General features: G+C 43.6%; 1 protein-coding gene and 1 long non-coding RNA gene across 2 annotated transcripts in view; one reads left to right on the plus strand and one right to left on the minus strand.

Moving 5' to 3' along the window:
* Positions 1-13379, minus strand: part of LOC124263933 — a 118539-nt gene extending 105160 nt beyond the window's left edge. Inside the window, exon 1 of the long non-coding RNA XR_006894994.1 lies at positions 13239-13379. This is a non-coding gene — a long non-coding RNA (uncharacterized LOC124263933). The remainder of the gene's footprint in view (positions 1-13238) is intronic.
* Positions 12829-14742, plus strand: LOC124263932. Its single transcript, XM_046698662.1, has 2 exons — positions 12829-13142; positions 14146-14742. Exons 1-2 carry the CDS (start codon positions 13097-13099, stop codon positions 14484-14486), a joined length of 387 nt encoding a protein of 128 aa, XP_046554618.1. The 5' UTR covers positions 12829-13096; the 3' UTR covers positions 14487-14742.
* The last annotated feature ends 9404 nt before the right edge of the window (positions 14743-24146 follow it).

Raw genomic sequence — 24146 nt, forward strand, 5'->3', positions numbered from 1 at the left:
CTTGATTACACACACAGGTCGAGGTCTCCTCACGACTCGCATCCATCACAACCATAATAACGGCCGGCGAGTGAGTGAGTGAGTGAGTGAGTGGGTGGGTGGGGGAGAACATGCTGGTACAATGAACCCAAGTACATAACACTGGCCAACACTGACCCCACAGGGTAAGGATGCAGCTTGTCTGATACGTCTTTATATTACATATACAAATATCTGTCCAAGGTACATTTTCCATTCATTCAGGATCACCTCCCACCTGAAACGTTAATGGATTAATATTGACTGTGGTATAACCCACATATCTCCTACACAATGGCTGCCCTCCTTTTAAGTTAAAGAGCAAGTCAACTATTTACTCGGATCTGCCTTGTATGATAACTTCCTTTCACTAAACATAGGAATATGTTATCTAGCTATCAGGCCTTTGTTGCCTGCCACGTTTCCCTGTACACTGCATGACCCACTAGGATGGACTTTAAAGGCAATAACTCTATAACCCCCACAATTTTTTGGAAAAGGCACAAAAGTTGTGTGATTCAGAATAACAGGCTGGAAATCTGCCAAGTGAAGCGTCAAAGGCAACAATTGAGGCGTTGAAGACGAGACATACACAACCCCCTTTGCCTTGTCACAGGTGAGTTCTCACCTGAACAGGTAGCCTACACCTTTAACCTGCGCTCGTTAAGCGCTACAGGTGGCAGACGGGAGACATTCACCTCTCTAACAAGTCCGTTCTGTGCCGGTTCCTAATGCTCTGGGATGAGCTTCGGCAAATCTAACAGGCATTGTTAAGTGTAATCACGACAAACTGAACACAAACAAAAACACTGACCTAACTGAGTCTTTATATGTGGAATAGATGGACCAACAAAGACCACACTTGGCGAACATTAGGGCAATTCATGAAATACCTGTACCAACCACTTCCTCCACACACCAGTGAGCAAGACAACAGGTGCTTGACAAAGAAACACTGAAAAACTCCAATATTTGGTGAATTTACACAATACCATCAGTTAAATCTCTTCCACAGGTATTTATAGTCTTCTCTAAAGCACTGCCATGTGGCCAAAATGTTGTTTCCTTTACTTCCAAATGACAGGTGGTTTGTAAGGGAAAGGATCCTATTGTTGGTTGATCATCAGTAAAACTTAATCATATTTCCACATTAATAACACATTTTTTATATTTGGACCAGAAGCATGACAAGCCACTATCCAAGGGCCAACACATTAAAGAGATGTTATTCCACTCCGGCAACAGTTCATGGACCGTGGCAAACCAGCTGACCAGAACAAAGAGAAGATATACACCAAACATAAGTTGAAATCGTGAAAATGTTTAAAATAAGAATCAACAAGTTACATCATGAGTGTTTAAGTTTTCCAAATTCCACAAGTAATTCCTAATTTTGAAATTCTCCCTCACAACCTATCCCATCCGACCTGTTGGTGAGTGGGCCGTGTGGTGTGAATTTCATCTTTCACAAGAAACCAAGTAAATCACTAGCGTCCTTATCTGTGAACAATAAGTAAGTGTAAACATCCCTGAACATATCCGTACAGGCAGGACTGGGACAAAGTCCCCATCCAGAGGGGGCCCCTCAGGCAGGGAGACACGATTAGCCCAGCCTAACAAGGACAATGTGATGTACACCTATCGTAGCTAGCCCAGCCTAGCAAGAACAATGTGATGTACACCTATCGTAGCAACAAAGATTTAAGTGTCTCGACTTGTTCATATATGCCAAATCCTGACGAGCTAGGTAATTTTAGAACTGAATAGAAAATGCCAACAAAAAGTAATTGAAAAAAGGCACTGCTCATTAAAATCCAAACTGTTGACAGGAATAATGCTATGACTCTGAGGAACAGGTGTCTGTTTACAACAAAGGCATATCTGCTTAGATTATGTACACATGTAGATGGAAGCTTGATAGAAGTTTAGAACAAAGCTCATCACCTTGGACCTACAGCCAGGATTCAGAAACACATACTGGGAGATTGATGTGACGACAGTGAACAGGGGAGATTGATGTGACGACAGTGAACAGGGATATTGATGTGACGACAGTGAACAGGGAGATTGATGTGACGACAGTGAACTGGGGAGATTGATGTGACGACAGTGAACAGGGAGATTGATGTGACGACAGTGAACAGGGATATTGATGTGACGACAGTGAACAGGGGAGATTGATGTGACGACAGTGAACAGGGGAGATTGATGTGACGACAGTGAACAGGGAGATTGATGTGACGACAGTGAACGGGGAGATTGATGTGACGACAGTGAACAGGGGAGATTGATGTGACGACAGTGAACAGGGGAGATTGATGTGACGACAGTGAACGGGGAGATTGATGTGACGACAGTGAACAGGGAGATTGATGTGACGACAGTGAACAGGGAGATTGATGTGACGACAGTGAACAGGGAGATTGATGTGACGACAGTGATTCTAGTCAATTAGAAGAAACGGTACTTCAGCCTGCAGGTCGACAGGTGAAGCTGAACACTGAAGGATATCTAATGTCAGAGGTCTAGGTTATAGTCTGGATGCCAATGGTTCGGCAAGGAACACTGGATGATTTGCTTCACAAGAGCCAATAATAAGGGGTTAAACACTGTGGTTTATGAGCAACTGAATGTGTGAAATGATCGAAAGCACAGGGTGTATGAGGGAAAGGAATTGGGGTATAAAAGGGGAATGGAATCAGGGTATAAAAGGGGTAACAAGTGGAAAGGGGAAGCTGTGAAATGGGTGGAGGATTATTGGTGAAAGGGGTGGAAGTCTATGGAAGGTTAGGGAGGTGCTATACCACATACAAAGGGGAGGGAGAGAACAGGAGGAGGAGGATGGTAACGCTGAATGCAAGTTGGAGAAACAGACACAACACTCTTTTACAGTTGGATAAGCATAATATTTGTACAACAGACTTGGGCACAGGCTTGGCTGGTCTGGGGGGTCAAGGAGGCACAGGTTTGGCTGGTTTGGGGGGTCAAGGGGGAACAGCACAGACCCCAAGGTGGGACTTTACACCTTGGTGTTATCGATCATATGGTTGAAGGCCCGACAATAAGAAGAACATGTAAATGCTGCCTGTCAAGTGATTCATGAGTGTTAAAGTGTTAATCACCCTCCAACCCTGAGTAAAACCTACAGCCATTAATTCTGTATTTGTCTAACAATGTGATTTTTACTGGAGGTGACTTTGAAGACGATTGTAATCAGGCATGGGCTTGCTGTGATTCATGATGGCAGCTCCTGATAGATATTGGTTAAACAAGATCGTTCTTTACTTTGAACAAGCAAGTGATGATCAGCTAAGGATTAATGAGGAATGGGAACATGAAAATCATCCTTACACCTGCTTTACAGCAGTCTGTCCTTGTATCTAGCTGCAGCAAACACAAACATGGATCTTATAGGGTAATTATTCAACTGCCTGCTGCAGACATAACTACTCGGAGATGGCACAAGGGCATCCATCTTCATCACTAGCTGTATGGCATTAGTCTTGTCTGTTTACAATTCATTGTAATTATTACATGTCAGTAACCTACGGCAGATTTCAGGAACATGGAAGGACACTCAATTCAACCATTAAGTGATGGTACTGATTATTTGAATCACCACAACTGTCGACACATTGAAATCTGGAACAGCAACAATTACCATATTCATTCAGTATTATTGTCAAAGAGTGCATAATTCTCTCACAGCAGCTGTTGGTTTTAATTTCAAAAGAATATACTGCTTCAAAAACACTTTTATGCATCAGGTTCAAATATGAGTTGGTGAGTAGCCATTATTTTAGCTATGTTTAAATTACTTCTGTTGATGTGGACAGTCTGATAGGCAGAGGATTAAAACTAATTTGTTTGATGACATAAATGATTGTATCATTTCAAACATAAAGCTTCCTGTCATGACAATGAAGTATCATCATCCACAAAAAGTAAAACCAACACTGAGTCTGGAGCAGACAAATCCTGTGCATCAGATTCAAACCAATACCCTAGAAGTAGTCAGATATAGTGGGAGTGCATCACCATTACCCTAGAAGTAGTCAGATATAGTGGGAGTGCATCACCATTACCCTAGAAGTAGTCAGATATAGTGGGAGTGCATCACCATTACCCTAGAAGTAGTCAGATATAGTGGGAGTGCATCACCATTACCCTAGAAGTAGTCAGATATAGTGGGAGTGCATCACCATTACCCTAGAAGTAGTCAGATATAGTGGGAGTGCATCACCATTACCCTAGAAGTAGTCAGATATAGTGGGAGTGCATCAGCATTACCCTAGAAGTAGTCAGATATAGTGGGAGTGCATCACCATTACCCTAGAAGTAGTCAGATATAGTGGGAGTGCATCACCATTACCCTAGAAGTAGTCAGATATAGTGGGAGTGCATCACCATTACCCTAGAAGTAGTCAGATATAGTGGGAGTGCATCAGCATTACCCTAGAAGTAGTCAGATATAGTGGGAGTGCATCAGCATTACCCTCAGAAGTAGTCAGATATAGTGGGAGTGCATCACCATTACCTAGAAGTAGTCAGATATAGTGGGAGTGCATCACCATTACCCTAGAAGTAGTCAGATATAGTGGGAGTGCATCACCATTACCCTAGAAGTAGTCAGATATAGTGGGAGTGCATCAGCATTACCCTAGAAGTAGTCAGATATAGTGGGAGTGCATCAGCATTACCCTAGAAGTAGTCAGATATAGTGGGAGTGCATCACCATTACCCTAGAAGTAGTCAGATATAGTTGGAATGCATCACCATTACCCTAGAAGTAGTCAGATATAGTGGGAGTGCATCACCATTACCCTAGAAGTAGTCAGATATAGTGGGAGTGCATCACCATTACCCTAGAAGTGGTCAGATATAGTGGGAGTGCATCACCATTACCCTAGAAGTAGTCAGATATAGTGGGAGTGCATCACCAACCCATGGGTATTTCCTTGATGTAGACGTTTCACAATCACAACCGTTGACACAAACAGGACATAATTTAAACAGGACTTTGGACACTGTCAGCTGGTAATTGTGAATAAAATTATAAAAAATGTCTGAGATTTCTACATCTGGTGTGTTTGTGCCCTGTAATAAGGAAGGAAATATGGACGAGTATGCAACAATTTCCGTGGAATCTGAAGTAAAAACATATGAGGAAGAGTTGCGAAGTTTGAATAAAACCGTGCCAAGACAGGATTTTATGTCTGTCCCCACAATGATACGGAAAATATTCACATGAAGTCAACTGACTGCTCAGATCACTCTTCACCAGAACGTGGGTATAGTGAGTGATGTCAACCGTGTACACCTTCATACTGATGTCCTCACAACAATCAACAATCACAGGCCTCTTCAAACATTCTTAACCCATTAACAGACTGCAATATTCCAGTGACTATTTACCTGTATGTCAATCAGCAATTCATCAAGCCGCTGATCTATTGACAAAACATATTTACTCAGCAATAAAGAGCCTAGTGGTGGGTATCCCAGCCAGTCTTGGAGTAGAGAGTGACTACACAGTTGTATTGTCAATACAGACAATGTGGGCTACCATTCAGACACTACCTGATAACAGATGATATTTGCTCATGTAATTACGAATGTTCCACTTGCAGGGGCCACTTGTAAAGTCCCATGCTGGGATTCGAACCACAGACCTCTTGATCCAAATTCGGACACCTTGTCCACATGACCAAAGTGGTTAACCCCATCAGCAAGCTGACAAGGTAAGGATGCAATCTGTGGGATGACTCCACGACCTGCTAACACACTCATACTTTTAAAGTGGGTCTGCCAAATGGAAATATTTGTCAGTCAAACTGACGACTGCCACAGGTAACAGCTACCTGTCCCATAGGACCAATAGAATTTCAAAAGAATTATGGCGACATTTTTTGCATATACCTTGCGAACCTTACTTCAAGTTCTGTCTTTTCTCTCAGACTTTGTTCACCAAGGGTTAATGAAACAATCTCAATCCTGACCCGAGGTCTGAGTTCAGCACAACCAGGGTTAATGAGACAATCTCAATCCTGACCCCTGAGGTCCGAGTTCAGCACAACCAGGGTTAATGAGACTATCTCAATCCTGACCCCTGAGGTCCGTGTTCAGGACAGCCAGGGTTAATGAGACAATCTCAATCCTGACCCCTGAGCTCCTTGTTCAGAACAAGGGTGAGCCGAGTCGGTTGATGTGATTGTGATGCACATGGAACAGGCCTGACGAGATACCAGGACAGCCTGCAACAACAGCTGCACAATACAGTGAACATGACCTTCTACCACCTCCACTTTACAACAGCCCTCTTCAACCTCCACCTACAGCCCATGTAAACTGTGACAAACTCCCCCACCCCCTTTCAAGCCACACCTACAACCCTGGTTCAGATCCCCCCCCCCCCAAAAAAAAAAAAGAAAAAAGAATGAGGGTCAACAGTCACATGGAAGGAGTGACAGGGGTGTGACCTAACGATCATATCAATACACGGTTAGATACGAGAGGTATAGACTGGGATGGGATGGGACACAGACACAAAGGCTGCCCATATGCTGCCAAGTGCTGTAACCGACTTAGTTTTACACTCAACAACCCTGCTCCACAAAGACATGGATACACTTAGCTAAGGGTGGAAATAGACACATTCACTGTTAATACAGCCATGAACAGCCCCTCAAGAAAACATGCACAATATTTGTCGGTTGTAGGCAATAGAAACTAATGAAACTAAAACATCTGAGATGAAACATGAAACAAACCATATTGCTGCCACTAATTGCTACTGTTGCATCGAATACACTCGGTTCCATATCATTTTGGTACACTTGATGACTGTATAATTGAAATCATTATTTTAATTATGAATAAATCTTAATAAATAGTCCTACCACTTTATCATAAAAGAAGGGTATTAACACCTAGTGCGACACAAACCTCCTCACTGGCAAAAAATTCAAAACTGTCAACTGAAACCCAGCATGCACTGCACAACTATATTAGCTACATTAGGCGCAAATACACCAAGGAACTTTGTCTTATCTGCTATAGGTGAACTTTATGACATCACACAATGTGATATTTAGTTTTTAACATTTGATATTTCACATTTATACTGAAATAGTTGCAACAGAAGAAGCACTTGTCTGTAGCAACAGCCCATCTAGACACCCAGTAATCAGACATCCAGCCTCTCTAGACACCCAGTAATCAGACACCCAGCCTCTCTAGACACCCAGTAATCAGTAGAGGTGTTCCGATTAATTGAAATAATCGAAGATTGGTTGCAGTGACCAAACGACCAAGCAATTGAATACATTTTCTCATAATCGAACATAAACGATTTTGGAACTACTGTTTTAGTCTTTGAAATACTTGACAATGGAACATATCTTAGAAGTTGTCAGGGCCTGAAAATGTGTTTAATTCACTTCACTATCTGAAAAGTCATGACTGAATATTTCTCTAAGACTCCAGAAAGTTTATGTTCATGATATATCAGTCATCACTTTAAAGTAACAAGTTGCATCATGTTATACATATCTGCAATAACAACCTGAATAGGAAAATCTGAAAAATGACGCTAACCAATTTTTTTCGATGATTGTTCGTTGGTAATGAAGCAATCATCAATTGTGAGATTTCAACCAATTCCCAACACTAGTAATCAGACTTCCAGCCTCTCTAGACACCCAGTAATCAGACATCAAGCCTCTCTAGACACCCAGTAATCAGACACCCAGCCTCTCTAGACACCCAGTAATCAGACATCAAGCCTCTCTAGACACCCAGTAATCAGACACCCATCTCGTCTCAACACCCAGTAATCAGACATCAAGCCTCTCTAGACACCCAGTAATCAGATACCCAGCCCATCTAGACACCCAATAAGCAGACACCCAACCTCACTAGACACCCAGTAATCAGATATTCAGCTTCTCTAGACACCATCCCATAGACACCCAATAATCAGACACCCAGCCCATCTAGACACCCAGTAATAAGACACCAGCCTCTCTAGACACCCAGTAATAAGACACCCAGCCTCGATAGACACCAGTAATCAAACACCCAGTAATCAGACATCCACTCCATCTAGATAAATAGTATTTCAGGCAACAAGCTCATCCAGATACCTAGTAAACTAGCTTATTTACACCCCCCCTCACGCAAAACAAATCCAGTGATGAAGAGCTCATGTATCTAACAGATGTCCCCGTGTTGTTGAAGGACCTGAGACGGTGGTGTGGCATGGCTACTGAGATGGTGGTGTGGCATGGCTACTGAGACAGTGGTGTGGCATGGCTACTGAGATGGTGGCATGGCTACTGAAATAGTGGTGTGGCATGGCTACTGAGACGTGGCATGGCTACTGAGATAGTGGTGTGGCATGGCTACTGAGACGGTGGTGTGGCATGGCTACTGAGATGGTGGCATGGCTACTGAGATGGTGGTGTGGCATGGCTAGTGAGACGGTGGTGTGGCATGGCTACTGAGACGGCGGCATGGCTACTGAGACGGTGGTATGGCCACTGAGATGGTGGTGTGGCATGGCTACTGAGATGGTGTGGCATGGCTACTGAGATGGTGGTGTGGCATGGCTACTGAGACGGTGGTGTGGCATGGCTACTGAGGTGGTGGTATGGCTACTGAGGCAGTGGTGGTGGTGGTGGCATGGCCACTGAGATGGTGGTGTGGCATGGCTACTGAGATGGTGGTGTGGCATGGCTACTGAGATGGTGGTGTGGCATGGCTACTGAGATGGTGTGGCATGGCTACTGAGATGGTGGTGTGGCATGGCTACTGAGACGGTGGTATGGCTACTGAGACGGTGGTGTGGCATGGCTACTGAGACGGTGGTGTGGCATGGCCACTGAGATGGTGGTGTGGCATGGCTACTGAGATGGTGGTGTGGCATGGCTACTGAGATGGTGTGGCATGGCTACTGAGATGGTGGTGTGGCATGGCTACTGAGACGGTGGTATGGCTACTGAGACGGTGGTGTGGCATGGCCACTGAGACGGTGGTGTGGCATGGCTACTGAGACGGTGGTGTGACATGGCTACTGAGATGGTGGCATGGCTACTGAGACGGTGGTGTGGCATGGCCACTGAGTTGGTGGTGTGGCATGGCTACTGAGATGGTGGTGTGGCATGGCTACTGAGATGGTGTGGCATGGCTACTGAGATGGTGGTGTGGCATGGCTACTGAGACGGTGGTATGGCTACTGAGACGGTGGTGTGGCATGGCTACTGAGATGGTGTGGCATGGCTACTGAGATGGTGGTGTGGCATGGCTACTGAGACGGTGGTGTGGCATGGCTACTGAGACGGTGGTGTGGCATGGTTACTGAGACGGTGGTGTGGCATGGTTACTGAGATGGTGGTGCGTGTGGCATGGCTACTGATATGGTGGTGTGGCATGGCTACTGAGATGGTGGTGTGGCATGGTTACTGAGACGGTGGTGTGGCATGGTTACTGAGATGGTGGTGTGGCATGGCTACTGAGACGGTGGTGTGGCATGGTTACTGAGATGGTGGTGTGGCATGGCTACTGAGATGGTGGTGTGGCATGGCTACTGAGATGGTGGTGTGGCATGGTTACTGAGACGGTGGTGTGGCATGGTTACTGAGATGGTGGTGTGGCATGGCTACTGAGACGGTGGTGTGGCATGGCTACTGAGATGGTGGTGTGGCATGGTTACTGAGATGGTGGTGTAGCATGGCTACTGAGATGGTGGTGTGGCATGGCTACTGAGACCGTGGTGTAGCATTGCTACTGAGATGGTGGTGTGGCATGGTTACTGAGATGGTGGTGTGGCATGGCTACTGAGACGGTGGTGTGGCATGGCTACTGAGACGGTGGTGTGGCATGGCTACTGAGATGGTGGTGTAGCATGGTTACTGAGACAGTGGTATGGCATGGTTACTGAGATGGTGGTGTGGCATGGCTACTGAGATGGTGGTGTGGCATGGCTACTGAGACAGTGGTGTGGCATGGCTACTGAGAGGGTGGTGTGGCATGGTTACTGAGACGGTGGTGTGGCATGGTTACTGAGACGGTGGTGTGGCATGGCTACTGAGACGGTGGTGTGGCATGGCTACTGAGATGGTGTGGCATGGCTACTGAGACGGTGGTGTGGCATGGTTACTGAGATGGTGGTGTGGCATGGCTACTGAGACGGTGGTGTGGCATGGTTACTGAGATGGTGGTGTGGCATGGCTACTGAGACGGTGGTGTGGCATGGCTACTGAGATGGTGGTGTAGCATGGTTACTGAGACAGTGGTATGGCATGGTTACTGAGATGGTGGTGTGGCATGGTTACTGAGATGGTGGTGTGGCATGGCTACTGAGATGGTGGTGTGGCATGGTTACTGCGATGGTGGTGTGGCATGGCTACTGAGTTGGTGGTGTGGCATGGCTACTGAGACGGTGGTGTGGCATGGCTATTGAGATGGTGGTGTAGCATTGTTTACTGAGACGGTGGTGTGGCATGGCTACTGAGACAGTGGTGTAGCATGGTTACTGAGATGGTGTGGCATAGCTACTGAGATGGTGATGTGGCATGGCTACTGAGATGGTGTGGCATAGCTACTGAGACAGTGGTGTGGCATAGCTACTGAGATGGTGGTGTGGCATGGCTACTGAGATGGTGGTGTGGCATGGCTACTGAGACGGTGGTGTAGCATGGCTACTGTAGTGACACAGAAAATTATGTGTTCGAAAGAATGTGCATGCTTCCTGGCTTTCCAAGTTGCTAGACAACGACCAACTCAACACCAACACAGTGCACGTGTTTTATTTATCCATTTTCTTTTCACGGTAAACCAAGTGAGGACAAATAATTGTATAGAAGCCCCCTTTCCTTGTGAAACAGAGAGGAGGGGGGCACAGAGACTGTCACAAAGACCAGGAAACTTCAACAAAGGAGCTCCTTTGGGATGTGAACATTTTCACCTTACTTGCTCTGAAAGCACTGACAAATATGTCAAAACAGAGTGGTGCTTGAGGAGACCTATTACCGCATTTTGCATCGAACACTATAGACAGTGCCGCCTTCATGAATTACACGTGACATTCTTCACCTGAAACAGGCCAATCTCTGTAACGTTTGATAAACTAGATTTCATGTTCATTACTCTTTCAATTCAAACATGAAACACTGTGACATCTCCACAACTGTGTATTTGTGTAAAATAATGGACTTCCGATAATTTTACTTGTTAACACCGGATGGCGAATGTTGAAGTCAAGAGTGAGCAGATGCAAGAGAACCTTGTACCTATTATAGATATCCAGTCAGGGGAATTGTATGACACAAGATGACACGGCCACAATGTATATACTGTATGTCGTTGATCAATGACAAGGAATCATGGGACAGAAGTTACTTCTGTTTCCGGCCAGGATGAAGTTTTCTGTTTCCATGACAATCACTGCTGCTGCAGTCCCACATCAGTCCTCTTGGTGGACATTCAAGATGCCGGCAAAACACTTCTTCATTCCTCCTGTCATCATATCACATCAACATGTCAACAACAGAATCACCAACATCATCTTCTCCAGCACCTCAGCAACATCAGCAACATTACTTCTTCCATAAACACCTTCCAAAAAGTTTGCTGTATCATGAGACGTTTACATGACATAGTCTGTTCCAGTCAACAGAAGTCCAGTCATATGAACATTATCTGATATTCATCAGCGTATGAATGAAGACTGAATGAATGAGACTCAGCTGTATGTCCGTTCACAACTATCCTTGCTGCAACCTGTCATTGTGAACAGATCCAAACTACAGTGTCAGTCAACATCTGTAAACAAATTTACTTTATACTGGTAAAGAATAGTGTAATAAAGAATATTATATGAATTGGCTTTTAGTTGGAATGTGTTGCAAGTTCTGACTCAAATATATAACTTGGACTTCAATTTACAAACTTTCATACTCCAATAAACACAAAGTGCAAATATATTTTTCAAACTCTGTAATCAACTTGAAGGCATGTGCACTGCAAGAATAGGATTTTGATCAAAAAAAGAAAAATACAGTTTACAATGAACTGAAAGTTTGGTAATAACACAAATCAATGGCCATGACTGACACTCTGCTCAATGAACTTGAGCAGTTCATACTTTCAAATCTCTCTCCATTTTCTAACACAAGTCACATCACACTATCAGCGACTTGATCAAAGGGAGATAACTGGACCTGTCTTGGGAAAGAAGCACATAAAAACTTGGTAATCAAGTTTAAGTGTTTAACCATTCAAATATAAAATCTAGTTACACCATAACACAATCCTCAGAAATGTTGATTAAACTTTAGAAGCTATAAATATAAAAATACAATCTTCAGAACTACTAATATAACTTGAGTACATTTACATCATGAGCCTGAAAACTGTTTATGAAACTTAAACACTAGTATGCTAAAAGAGCACATATATAAATACTACAATATTCATGTCCATCACCATTAACTGACAGTGACTTCAAGTGCATTTCCTTACGATTCCTCCCTTTCAGCATAGCATATATGCATGGAAACCAATAAGGGAACACGTGAAAGTACAATTGTTCCTTAATTCTTTTCCAGGTTTCTCCACAATGTATTATTGCACTGTGAGTAAAATTCTAGAAATAAACATGATAAATAAAGGAACACTTGTATTTTCATGTGTTCCCTTATTCGTTTCCATGCGTATATTATTATATGAAATGAATCTACCTAAACACCCTGTCAAGCTTGAGCAGAGAATGTGATCATAGAATAGCTCCCCTAATTCAGTTGTCATCATTGTGAGCCAGACTGCCATAGATACTATCAATTCAACCTGAGCTGTCATGATTATCTTTCAAGTACTAGTGAAAGCTACAACAGGTAACAAGTCACTGAAATGGCTGGGACACACATGGTTTGGTGTCTTCAGTGGACATAGTTTCAGCCTGGCAAAATACTGAATCACGGTAACTGACAGAAAACAGACTGTGCTGTCATGTTATGGTGTCATCATCTGAGCTGAAAAGTAGGCCAGCATCCTGCTGAACAAGGCTTCAAACATCTGCATGAGGATCAAGCCCATCCCAAGTTGGAACATTCAAATCCTGATTTGTGAGTATGCAAGCAGAATCTCATTAATTTGAACTGACTTCAGATGAAAGTCCTGATCGGCTTTCTAGTGGTCAAAGGGAAGTAACTCTGACCTACCTGAAACTGCAAGGGAATGAGTTTCAGGGTTTCCTGTCCGTCATCATCTGCTTTGAGGTGTCATATTCCCGGCAATAATAACATTTCCTTATACAGGTCAAAGACAAGGAGTTGTAACTCAGATCACATTTTGATGATCTGATGATCAAACAAGCTTGTTTCGGGAAATGTGAATCACCCAAACTGTTGAGGAAGATTGTACTCAAGTGTACCTCCATGTCTCCAGTCACAGGGGGAAATATTCATCACCTCACAGGAGGAAGTATCCTGTTATTTGGAGAGACATTTTTAGAAGGCATATACTCTGCCCTGAAACACACGGCTCTGGTGGAAAGTATTCTACCTTGCCACACTGGCACCTGATGTAAACAGCCCAGATTCTAGGGATGTCACGATACATAAGTTTCATGAAACAAAACGTATCACGATACCCATGTCACGATTCGATATGTATCATGATACCTATTTTCGCGACATTATTGCATTAATTTAGATACATTTTGAACATTAATATTTCATATTTGTCCATGAAAAGATCAACATTTTTTATTCTCAGATTAAAAAGTACTAATTTCCCATCTTTGTGCATGAAAATAATCATTTATAACTCTCATAACATAAAAAAACATGATACAATTACAAAATGTAAACAATACAAAAACATATTTAATCCGATACTTTCGAAACTAAATATTGATAGAGTTTTGGTTGTATCGATAATTGTATTGTCTTAGAAAAAGTATTGATGCATCGATGTATCGTGGCATCCCTAGCAGATTCATGTGCCATTGACACAAACATAAGTTTAATATCAGTACTAGAATTTGTACTTTACTAAGAAAGTGTAATCCCAAATATAACATATGTTACATTTGACCACTTTCTAAATGGCATTGTGTAATCACAGCTTGTGGGTTGGAATCTGCTGGACTGAGGCCAGACAGCCCCAAGTTCACTGTGAGACAAGGATTACACAGGCTTACAGTCCCCAGTCAACATGGAACATCCGCTGCATCAATAGAGACACAGGCTTACAGTCCCCAGTCAACATGGAACATCCGCTGCATCAATACAGACAGTCCAGATTCAACAATCCCTGCTCTCAACATGTCCATCCCAAGTTCCTACAACCTCTCACTGCAGGCACACCGGAGCAGATCGGAGCTAGAACCTCTCACTGCATGCACACCGGAGCAGATCGGAGCTAGAACCTCTCACTGCATGCACACCGGAGCAGATCAGAGCTAGAACCTCTCACTGCAGGCACACCAGAGCAGATCGGAGCTAGAACCTCTCACTGCAGGCACACCGGAGCAGATCAGAGCTAGAACCTCTCACTGCAGGCACACCAGAGCAGATCAGAGCTAGAACCTCTCACTGCAGGCACACCGGAGCAGATCTGAGCTAGAACCTCTCACTGCATGCACACCAGAGCAGATCGGAGCTAGAACCTCTCACTGCATGCACACCGAAGCAGACCGGAACTACAACCTCTCACTGCAGGCACACCGGAGCAGATCGGACCTAGAACCTCTCACTGCAGGCACACTGGAGCAGATCGGAGCTAGATTTCAGCAAATCACAAGCGGCAACTGATGGGATCAGGTGGTTAGACTTGCTTGGTGATGAATATCATTGTATCCCAATTTACTCATGAAGTCAATCACTAGATTGCCTGGTTCAGACGTGATTATATACAAATCCCAAATTATATGGCTTGAGCATCGGAGAGTCTAAAAGTAAACACACACTGCATGCGAGGTCACTGCCTCATAACACTAATAACAGTACTGGAAGCACTCATAAAATATATCAGTCACCAAGGACTGCTCCAGTGCCTGCACAAGAAACACAACTGATAAGTGAGTGAGTTTAGTTTTACGCCGCACTCAGCAATATTCCAGTTATATGGCGGTCTGTAAATAATTGAGTCTGGACCAGACAATCCAGTGATCAACAGCATGAGCATCGATCTGCGCAATGGGGAACCGATGACATGTGTTAACCAAGCCAGCAAGTCTGACCACCCGATCCCATTAGTCACCTCTTACGACAAGCATGGGTTACTGAAGGTTCATTCTAACGTGCTGGTAACAGGGGACAACATGCGGGTAATGAGATCAATGTGCAGGTAACAGGGGCAACATGCAGGTTATAGGGGCAACATGCAGGTAACAGGGGCAACATGCAGGTTATAGGGGCAACATGCAGGTAACGGGGGCAACATGCAGGTAACAGGGGCAACATACAGGTAACATTTAACAAGGGACAACGTGCAAGTAACAGGGAGCAACATGCAGGTAACAGGGGGTAATGTGCAGGTAACAAGGGGCAATGTGCAGGAAACAAGGGGCAATGTGCAGGTAACAAGGACAACATGCAAGTAACTGCGCAATGTGCAGGTAACGGGGGCAATGTGCAGGTAACAGGGGGCAATGTGCAGGTAACGGGGAGCAATGTGCAGGAAACAAGGGGCAATGTGCAGGTAACAAGGACAACATGCAAGTAACGGGGCAATCTGCAGGTATCGGGGCAATGTGCAGGTTACAGGGGGAAATGTGCAGGTAACAAGGGGCAATGTGCAGGAAACAAGGGGCAATGTGCAGGAAACAAGGGGCAATGTGCAGGTAACAAGGGGCAATGTGCAGGTTACAGGGGGCAATGTGCAGGTTACAGGGGGCAATGTGCAGGTAACAGGGGCAACATGCAGGTAACAGGGGCAACATACAGGTAACAAGGGGCAACATACAGGTAACAAGGGACAACGTGCAGGTAACAGGCAGCAACATGCAGGTAACACGGGGCAATGTGCAGGTAACAGGGGGCAATGTGCAGGTAACAGGGGGCAATGTGCAGGTAACAGGCAGCAACATGCAGGTAACAGGCAGCAACGTGCAGGTAACAGGGGGCAATGTGCAGGTAACAGGGGGGCAATGTGCAGGTAACGGGGGCAATGTGCAGGTAACAGGGGGGCAATGTGCAGGTAACAGGAGGCAACATGCAGGTAACAGGGGGCAACGTGCAGGTAACAAGGGGCAATGTGCGGGTAACAGGGGCAACATGCAGGTAACAGGGGGCAATGTGCAGATTACACCTGCCTGTCTGTGTAATTACATAATGTGACAGAGACAGAACTCAGGTGCATGAGCCATAAATCAATGTGTTTTGTTTATGGTGTATAGCCTGATACGTTTCAAATTCAAATTGCATGTGGTCAATGATTGAAGTTGTGTATTGCATATTGTCATTAGCAGACAGGCAGGCAGACACACAGGTGTCAATATCACAATCAACATATTTTTCTATGTTTCCATAGACACATATTAAAACATTTCAGTTTTCAAGCTGAGCAATTTTTAACAAACAAATTAGTATTTCTAATGCTACACTTTCTTGAAAGCTTGGTTTGCAAATCTGCCAACCCCAAAAAGCAAGTTGTCAAAACATATAAGAAAAGTATGGGACCACGTTTATTTTTATTACTGTTGTGTTTTGCGTTGCATGTGACCTTTAAAGGCTGAACTTAAACATGCTGATTGTTTCATCACTGTTATTTGGCAAAATGATTTGTCACAATGTCTTGATTTGTTGGCCTACTAAAGGTGACCAAATATACCTACATTTTGACTAAGGTGCCCGAATGAAAGCTACATACTTTGTTCAAAGGTTTAGCAAATAATATGTAAATTGATAGATAACTGTACCGCTTAATGAAAAAATCAAGGACATTATTTGTCATGTGTACGATGTCATGTAAAGATTGACACTTGACACCTGTCTCCCGTCATAACTTGTTGCCTGATCAGTACAATACTGGTAACTCTGGCCCTTTGTTCAGTTTGAAGCAGCTTATTGTGGTCACCATGGCAGACAAACAGGCAGGAGAACTTTCAGAGTCACAGAACTCAACTTCAAGATATCCAGTGTTACTGTGTATATCTACAGTGCATGCTATCAAGAGCACAAAACTATGTTAACCAGCTGTGTGTGCTTTAACAGCAGACGCACATACATCTTCATGGTCACCGTCACCATTTTATTAATATCCAGAAAATTACTATCAACTTTCTTCACATAACTGTACAATCACAATATTATTATTCCATATAATGTGATCATGAAAACATCTGAAAATACCACTGAATATTTATATTACTTTCAACATTACAGAAAAAAGATTTCAGGGTATTAAAGAATACAGTCCTTTGCTACCAAAGTGCGCAGAACACCCAAACAAGATTTTCACAAAGCAAAGACGATCTCATGAGCACATAAGCAAAGACGATATCATGAGCACAAAGCAAAGACAATATATCATGAGCACATAAGCAAAGACCATATCATGAGCACATAAGCAGAGATGATATCATGAGCACAAAGCAAAGACCATATCATGAGCACATAAGCAGAGATGATATCATGAGCACAAAGCAAAGACCATATCATGAGCACAAAGCAAAGACCATATCATGAGCACAAAGCAAAGACCATATCATGAGCACAAAGCAAAGACGATCTCATGAGCACATAAGCAGAGATGATATCATGAGCACAAAGCAAAGACCATATCATGAGCACAAAGCAAAGACCATATCAAGAGCACAAAGCAAAGACCATATCATGAGCACATAAGCAGAGATGATATCATGAGCACAAAGCAAAGACCATATCATGAGCACAAAGCAAAGACCATATCATGAGCACAAAGCAAAGACCATATCATGTGCACAAAGCAAAGACCATATCATGAGCACATAAGCAGAGATGATATCATGAGCACAAAGCAAAGACCATATCATGAGCACAAAGCAAAGACCATATCATGAGCACAAAGCAAAGACCATATCATGAGCACATAAAATCAGAAACAGCCTGACAACTCTGTACGAGAGTAATGCGTAACAGTAATGCTTAAAATGGACATGAAAGCAGAACATGCAGCGAACTGTATGATGATGCAACAGTGCTTGAGAACCAAGAATTAGCCATGTTTTCACAAGCCTTTTGTTTTTAATTGTGTCTACACACAATATGATTGGCAACTCTCATTTGAACTCATTAGTTTGTAATACAACTTCAAAATAGTGTAAACAAGTAGAGCAGAATACCAAGCAAGTGACTTATCAAACCCGCGTATGACCTCTAAAGATGCCAAAGATGCCTTCATTTCTTCACCATGTTTACACCAAGTAAAACCTTTTCTCCATTTTTTTACCAATGTGAAGATATGCCCTCATACTATCAAGAGTGAGTGAGTTTAGTTTTACGCCGCACTCAGCAATATTCCAGCTATATGGCGGCGGTCTGTAAATAATGGAGTCTGGACCAGACAATCCAGTGATCAACAGCATGAGCATCGATCTGCGCAATGGGGAATCTATGACATGTGTCAACCAAGTCAGCGAGCCTCACCACCCGATCCCGATAGTCGCCTCTTACGACAAGCATAGTTGCCTTTTGTGGCAAGCATGGGTTGCTGAAGACCTATTCTACCCTGGATCTTTACAGGTCTCATACTATCAAGAAAGAAAAGCACTTTAACTACACAGTAGATGTTGTGAATTAGTCCAGATTTCCGTGATATCATCCAGGTATCGACAGGAAGAAGTTACAAATCGCCAGAGATCAGAGTCCCTTTAATAGGATGAGTCACATCATGTCAGGAGAGGTCAAAGCAACACACACCTATAATCATAACACCAACATTTTGTCACCAGTCAGATAATTGTCATTTCGGACTAATCAGTGTGACTGACCTGCTCACAATTAGGTAATATTCCTGAATAGGCTATTCATTCCAGATATGTGGAATAAATATTACCTATTGGTTTCAAAATCGCAGACTTCTATCTGCTCAACCTCTGAGAAGAGACCAAGGTAGCTATGGTCTAAGGGAGACAACTCACATTTATGTTATCAGTGCTTCATTCAGTTGTCAAACTCAGTGACAGGTCTGACAGCAATATTGTTGTGTGAAGATAGGTAAAGGTCACAGAACAACCTCTTTAGTAAAAACAATCACTATTTTTCAGAAATAAGAACAGTATCATTAATGGGTAGCGTTGTTTCCGGATGTTATAGATGAATCAATCCCATCTGTCTGTTCTTTGTACAAACTGTCAGAGGACTTGTATACACAAGACACAGACATACCACCATCACCTAATGAGCCAAACTCAGTAAAACCGTAGGAACAAGCAACCAATCAAAATAAGAGTTGAGAAGATTAACTCCACATTTAATATTGTTCAAGTACTTGAAATATACAGTCACATACACCATGTGTGACTTGGGTGACAGGAGGAGTACATGACACAATAGTGAGTACTGTTTCATGCTGCTGTTTGAAACATTTCAGCAATACGGTTGTGTGGAACACCAGAAATGGAATTCAAACACTGTACCTATGTGGGGAATCAAACCCAGACTTTTAGTGCGAAGATCTAAACGCTGCAACCACTTGACTATCACCCATAATACAGTACAGGCTATTCTCACTGGAAACCCTTCATCTGAACATTGTACACAGTTAAACACGAATCCTGTAAACATCCCAAAACAGTTAATTTCATGGCTTGAAGTGTTGAATAATGACACATAAACAGCAACATAGACAAAACATAACTGTAATAAACACAATAATAATATACATGAGACTTCCTATATAACTTCAAACACTGTATGATCGTAGATTTGAAAGTGTTCTGACAATACCCCACTGGTGACAGATATTGTACCAGGCGCAAGTCTCTATATTCACAAGGAAGTAGAATCTTTTAGTGAAATATGTCTTCAGGAACACAATGAAAACTAAAACAATTGACAATAATGATTAATTTATATCATTAAGTCACAACACTAACCTCTTCAGTCACAACATAACATTAAGTTAAATGGAAAGCATATTAAGGTTATTAAATTTCCACTTTAACATGTTATAACATGAAATATCAAGAACCTATCTGTAGAATGACATTACAACTAGTTTTACACATTACATTTCGACAGAGGTATCACAATGATTAAAGAATTGGCTTCAGATGGAGTTCACAGTTGCATATGCAAATTTATTCATGATCAATCCTGTCATTACTTTGAAGGTAATGGACTCTTTTGTAGAAATAATCAAATCGCTCACTTCATCAAAACCACGAAAATGGTCATGAAACTACTTCTTCTCACATGATCGTGTTTATGTCCTCCCCACACTGCGAATATTGAAGGGAAGACGTGCAGGTGTTCGTGGCTAGAGGTCGCGCTGACACAAGAGCCAGGCGAGATGAAGTAAAGCACGTGCTCGACAATTACCAACTTAATTAGCACCCGTTCTAATAAGCGATCCCTTCAGATCCGATTATCCTGCTTAACACCTCCTTCAATACTTGCATCCCCTCCACTCCTTCAATACTTGCATCCCATTGGCTTTCCTCCTTCAATACTTGGCCATCCCATGCTAAAGCCACCTCCTTCAATACTTGTGTCCTGTACTTCTGTCCTTCCTTGTATCCCTGTGTCCTCAATACTTGTGGTCCTCTGTGCTTACACTCCTTCTGTACTTCATCCCCTGTGCCTCCTGTCCAATACGTGTGCGTGTTCGTCCTTGTCCCCTGTGTCCTTCCTCCTTGTCCTCTTGTGCCATCCCTGCCATTCCTTGTGTGCTTCCATGTGTGCCTTCCATCCACTTGTCCTTCTGTGTCCTTCCTTGTCCTTGTCCTTCCTGTCCATTCCATTCTTGTCCTTCCACTCCGTGTCCACTTCCTTGTGCCTTGTGCTTCCATGTGTGTCCATGTGTCCTCCATCTGTCCCTCATTGTGTGTCCTTCCTTGTCCCCAGTCCTCCATCCATCCCTTCTGTTGGTCTATTTTCCTTCCTTGTCCATGTCCTTCCTTCCAGACTGTGTCTTCCATCCATTGTCATCCTGGTCCACTGTCCTTGCTTCCACTGTCCATGTCTGTATCCTTGTCCTTCTGTCATTGCATGTCTCTCTTTCTGTCCATGTCATTCCACTCGTTCCTTCCTTCTTTGTCTGTCCATGTCTGTTCCTCTCTTCTTTCTCTGTGTCTGTCCCTGTCATTTTTCTCCATCTTGTCCCTATCTCCTTTCCTGCTTTTCCACTGTCTGTGTACCTCCTTTGTCTGTGTCTTCTGTGTCCTTCCATCTTTCTGTCTTCCTCCTTCATCCTTCATATCTATTCCTTTGTCTGCTACATGTCTGCCACCTTCCTTTGTCTTCCTGTCTCTGTCATGTTACCTCCCCTTTATCTTTCCTTGTCTGTTACCTCCTTTGTCTCCATGTCCTCCACCTTGTCTGTGCCACTCCTTTGTCTGGTTCCAGCTGCTCTGTTCCACTCTATTTTCCTTCGGCTGTCATGTCTGTTACCTCCCTTTGTCTGCTGTCCTTCTTTACCTCCCTTTGTCCATTCCATGTTACATGTCTGTCCATCTCTTACCTTTGTCTGTCCTCCTGTCTGTTACCTTCCTTCCTTCCTTTTGCTCATGTCTGTTTCATCTCTTCCTTTGTCTCTTTATGTATTTCCTTTTTCCTTCCTTCTATTCCTTCCTTACATGTCTATTCCACCTCCCTTTGTCTGCTGCATGTCTATTCCCTCCTTTCATGTCTATTCCTCCTGTCCATGTCTGTTACCTCCTTTGTCTGCTACATGTCTGTTTCCCTTTATGTCTGCTTCCATCTTCCTATTTACCTTCCTTTGTCTGCTACATGTCTATTCCTTCCCTTGTCCTTTGTCTGCATGTCTGTTACTCCCTTTACCTTTGTCTTGTTATCATGTCTGTTACCTTCCTTTCTCTCCTGTCTATTCATGTCTATTCCTTCCTTTGTCTTTACCTCCTAGTTATCCCTTTGTCTTCATGTCTTCCTTCATGTCTTTTTCCTTTGTCTGCTTCATGTCTGTTAATTTTATCTGTCTATTTTCCTTTGTCTGTTACCTCCCTTTGTCTACTACATGTCTATTTACCTCCTGCATGTTTTTCTCCTCGTTATGTCATGTCTCATGTCCTCCCTTTGTCTGCTAATTCCTTTGTCTGTTGTCCTCCCTTTGTCTGCTCATGTCTGTTACTTTGTCTGTTACATGTCCTTCCGTCCTGTTCATGTCTGTTTACCTCCCTTTGTCTGCTCCTTTTTACCTCCTCTTTGTCTGCTGCATGTCTTGTTACCTTCCTTTGTCTGCTTTTCATGTCTGTTACCTCCTTTGTCTGCCATTATGTCTGTTATTTCCTCCTTTGTCTGTCATGTCTTAATTCTCCCTTTGTCTTGTCTGCATGTCTTCCTTTTGTCAGCTACATGTCTGTTACCTCCCTTTGTCTGCTGCATGTCTATCCCTTTGTCTGCTGCATGTCTGTTCTGTTACCTCCTTTTGTCTGCTTACATGTCTGTTACCTCCTCTGCATTGTGTCATACCTCCCTTTGTCTGCTGCATGTCTGTTTTCCTTTGTCCGCTGCATGTCTGTTACCTCCTTTGTCTGCTACATGTCTGTTACCTCCCTTTGTTGCTGTGCTCCCTTTGTCTGCTGCATGTCTGTTCCTTTGTCTCCTTTGCTGCTACATGTCTGTTACCTCCCTTTGTCTGCTGCATGTCTGTTACCTTCCTTTGTCTGCTACATGTCTGTTACCTCCCTTTGTCTGCTGCATGTCTGTTACCTCCTTTGTCTGCTACATGTCTGTTACCTCCCTTTGTCTGCTGCATGTCTGTTCCTTCCTTTGTCTGCTACATGTCTGTTACCTCCCCTTTGTCTGTCTGTGCATTACCTCCCTTTGTCTCTGTTACCTCCTTTGTCTGCTACATGTCTGTTACCTTCCTTTGTCTGCTGCATGTCTGTTACCTCCCTTTGTCTGCTGCATGTCTGTTACCTCCCTTTGTCTGCTGCATGTCTGTTACCTCCCTTTGTCTGCTGCATGTCTGTTACCTCCCTTTGTCTGCTGCATGTCTGTTACCTCCCTTTTTCTGCTGCATGTCTGTTACCTCCCTTTGTCTGCTGCATGTCTCCCTTGTCTGCTACATGTCTGTTACCTCCCTTTGTCTGCTGCATGTCTGTTACCTCCCTTTGTCTGCTACATGTCTGTTACCTCCCTTTGTCTGCTACATGTCTGTTACCTCCCTTTGTCTGCTACATGTCTGTTACCTCCCTTTGTCTGCTGCATGTCTGTTACCTCCCCTCCCTTTGTCTCTGTTACCTCCTTTGTCTGCATGTCGTCTGTACCCTTACCTCCCATGTTTTGTCTGCTGCTTTGTCTGCTGCATGTCTGTTACCTCCCTTTGTCTGCTGCATGTCTGTTACCTCCTTTGTCTCATGTCCTGCCATGTCTGTTACCTTCCTCTGTGTCTGCTGCATGTCTGTTACCTCCTTTGTCTGCTACATGTCTGTTACCTCCCTTTGTCTGCTGCATGTCTGTTACCTCCTGTCCTTTGTCTGTTGCTGCATGTCTGTTACCTCCCTTTGTCCGCTCATGTCTGCTTGTCGCTGCATGTCTGTTACCTCCCTTTGTCTGCTGTACATGTCTGTTACCTGCCATTGTCTGCTGCATGTCTGTTACCTTCCTTTGTCTGCTGAATGTCAAGCTCCTTTCCAATGCGTGACACTTTCCTTACAATATCGGCAACATCACCACAATACTCATCAAAGTGGAGATTACAAGAATTGTGAAATTTGCCTCAATCCAGGAATGCAGTGACAAATATGATTTTGTTTTTTCCCAAGGAAATGTCATTGCATGGTTGTGGACTTCTAGCAACCATAGCACAGAGGCTGAATAGGCTGTCGCTGTGAGGAATTTGGTTGTGTGCGCCGACTCCCTAATCTGCTGCAACATGTCTGTTTTGTGAGTTGCCAACCTTCATATGCTGCGAGATGTTTATATGGTCAGTTGCCTCCCTTTATCTGATGCAGCATG

Source organism: Haliotis rubra, unplaced genomic scaffold (assembly GCF_003918875.1).
Source record: "Haliotis rubra isolate DU_JTF1 unplaced genomic scaffold, ASM391887v1 Scf90, whole genome shotgun sequence".
Taxonomy (NCBI): domain Eukaryota; kingdom Metazoa; phylum Mollusca; class Gastropoda; order Lepetellida; family Haliotidae; genus Haliotis; species Haliotis rubra.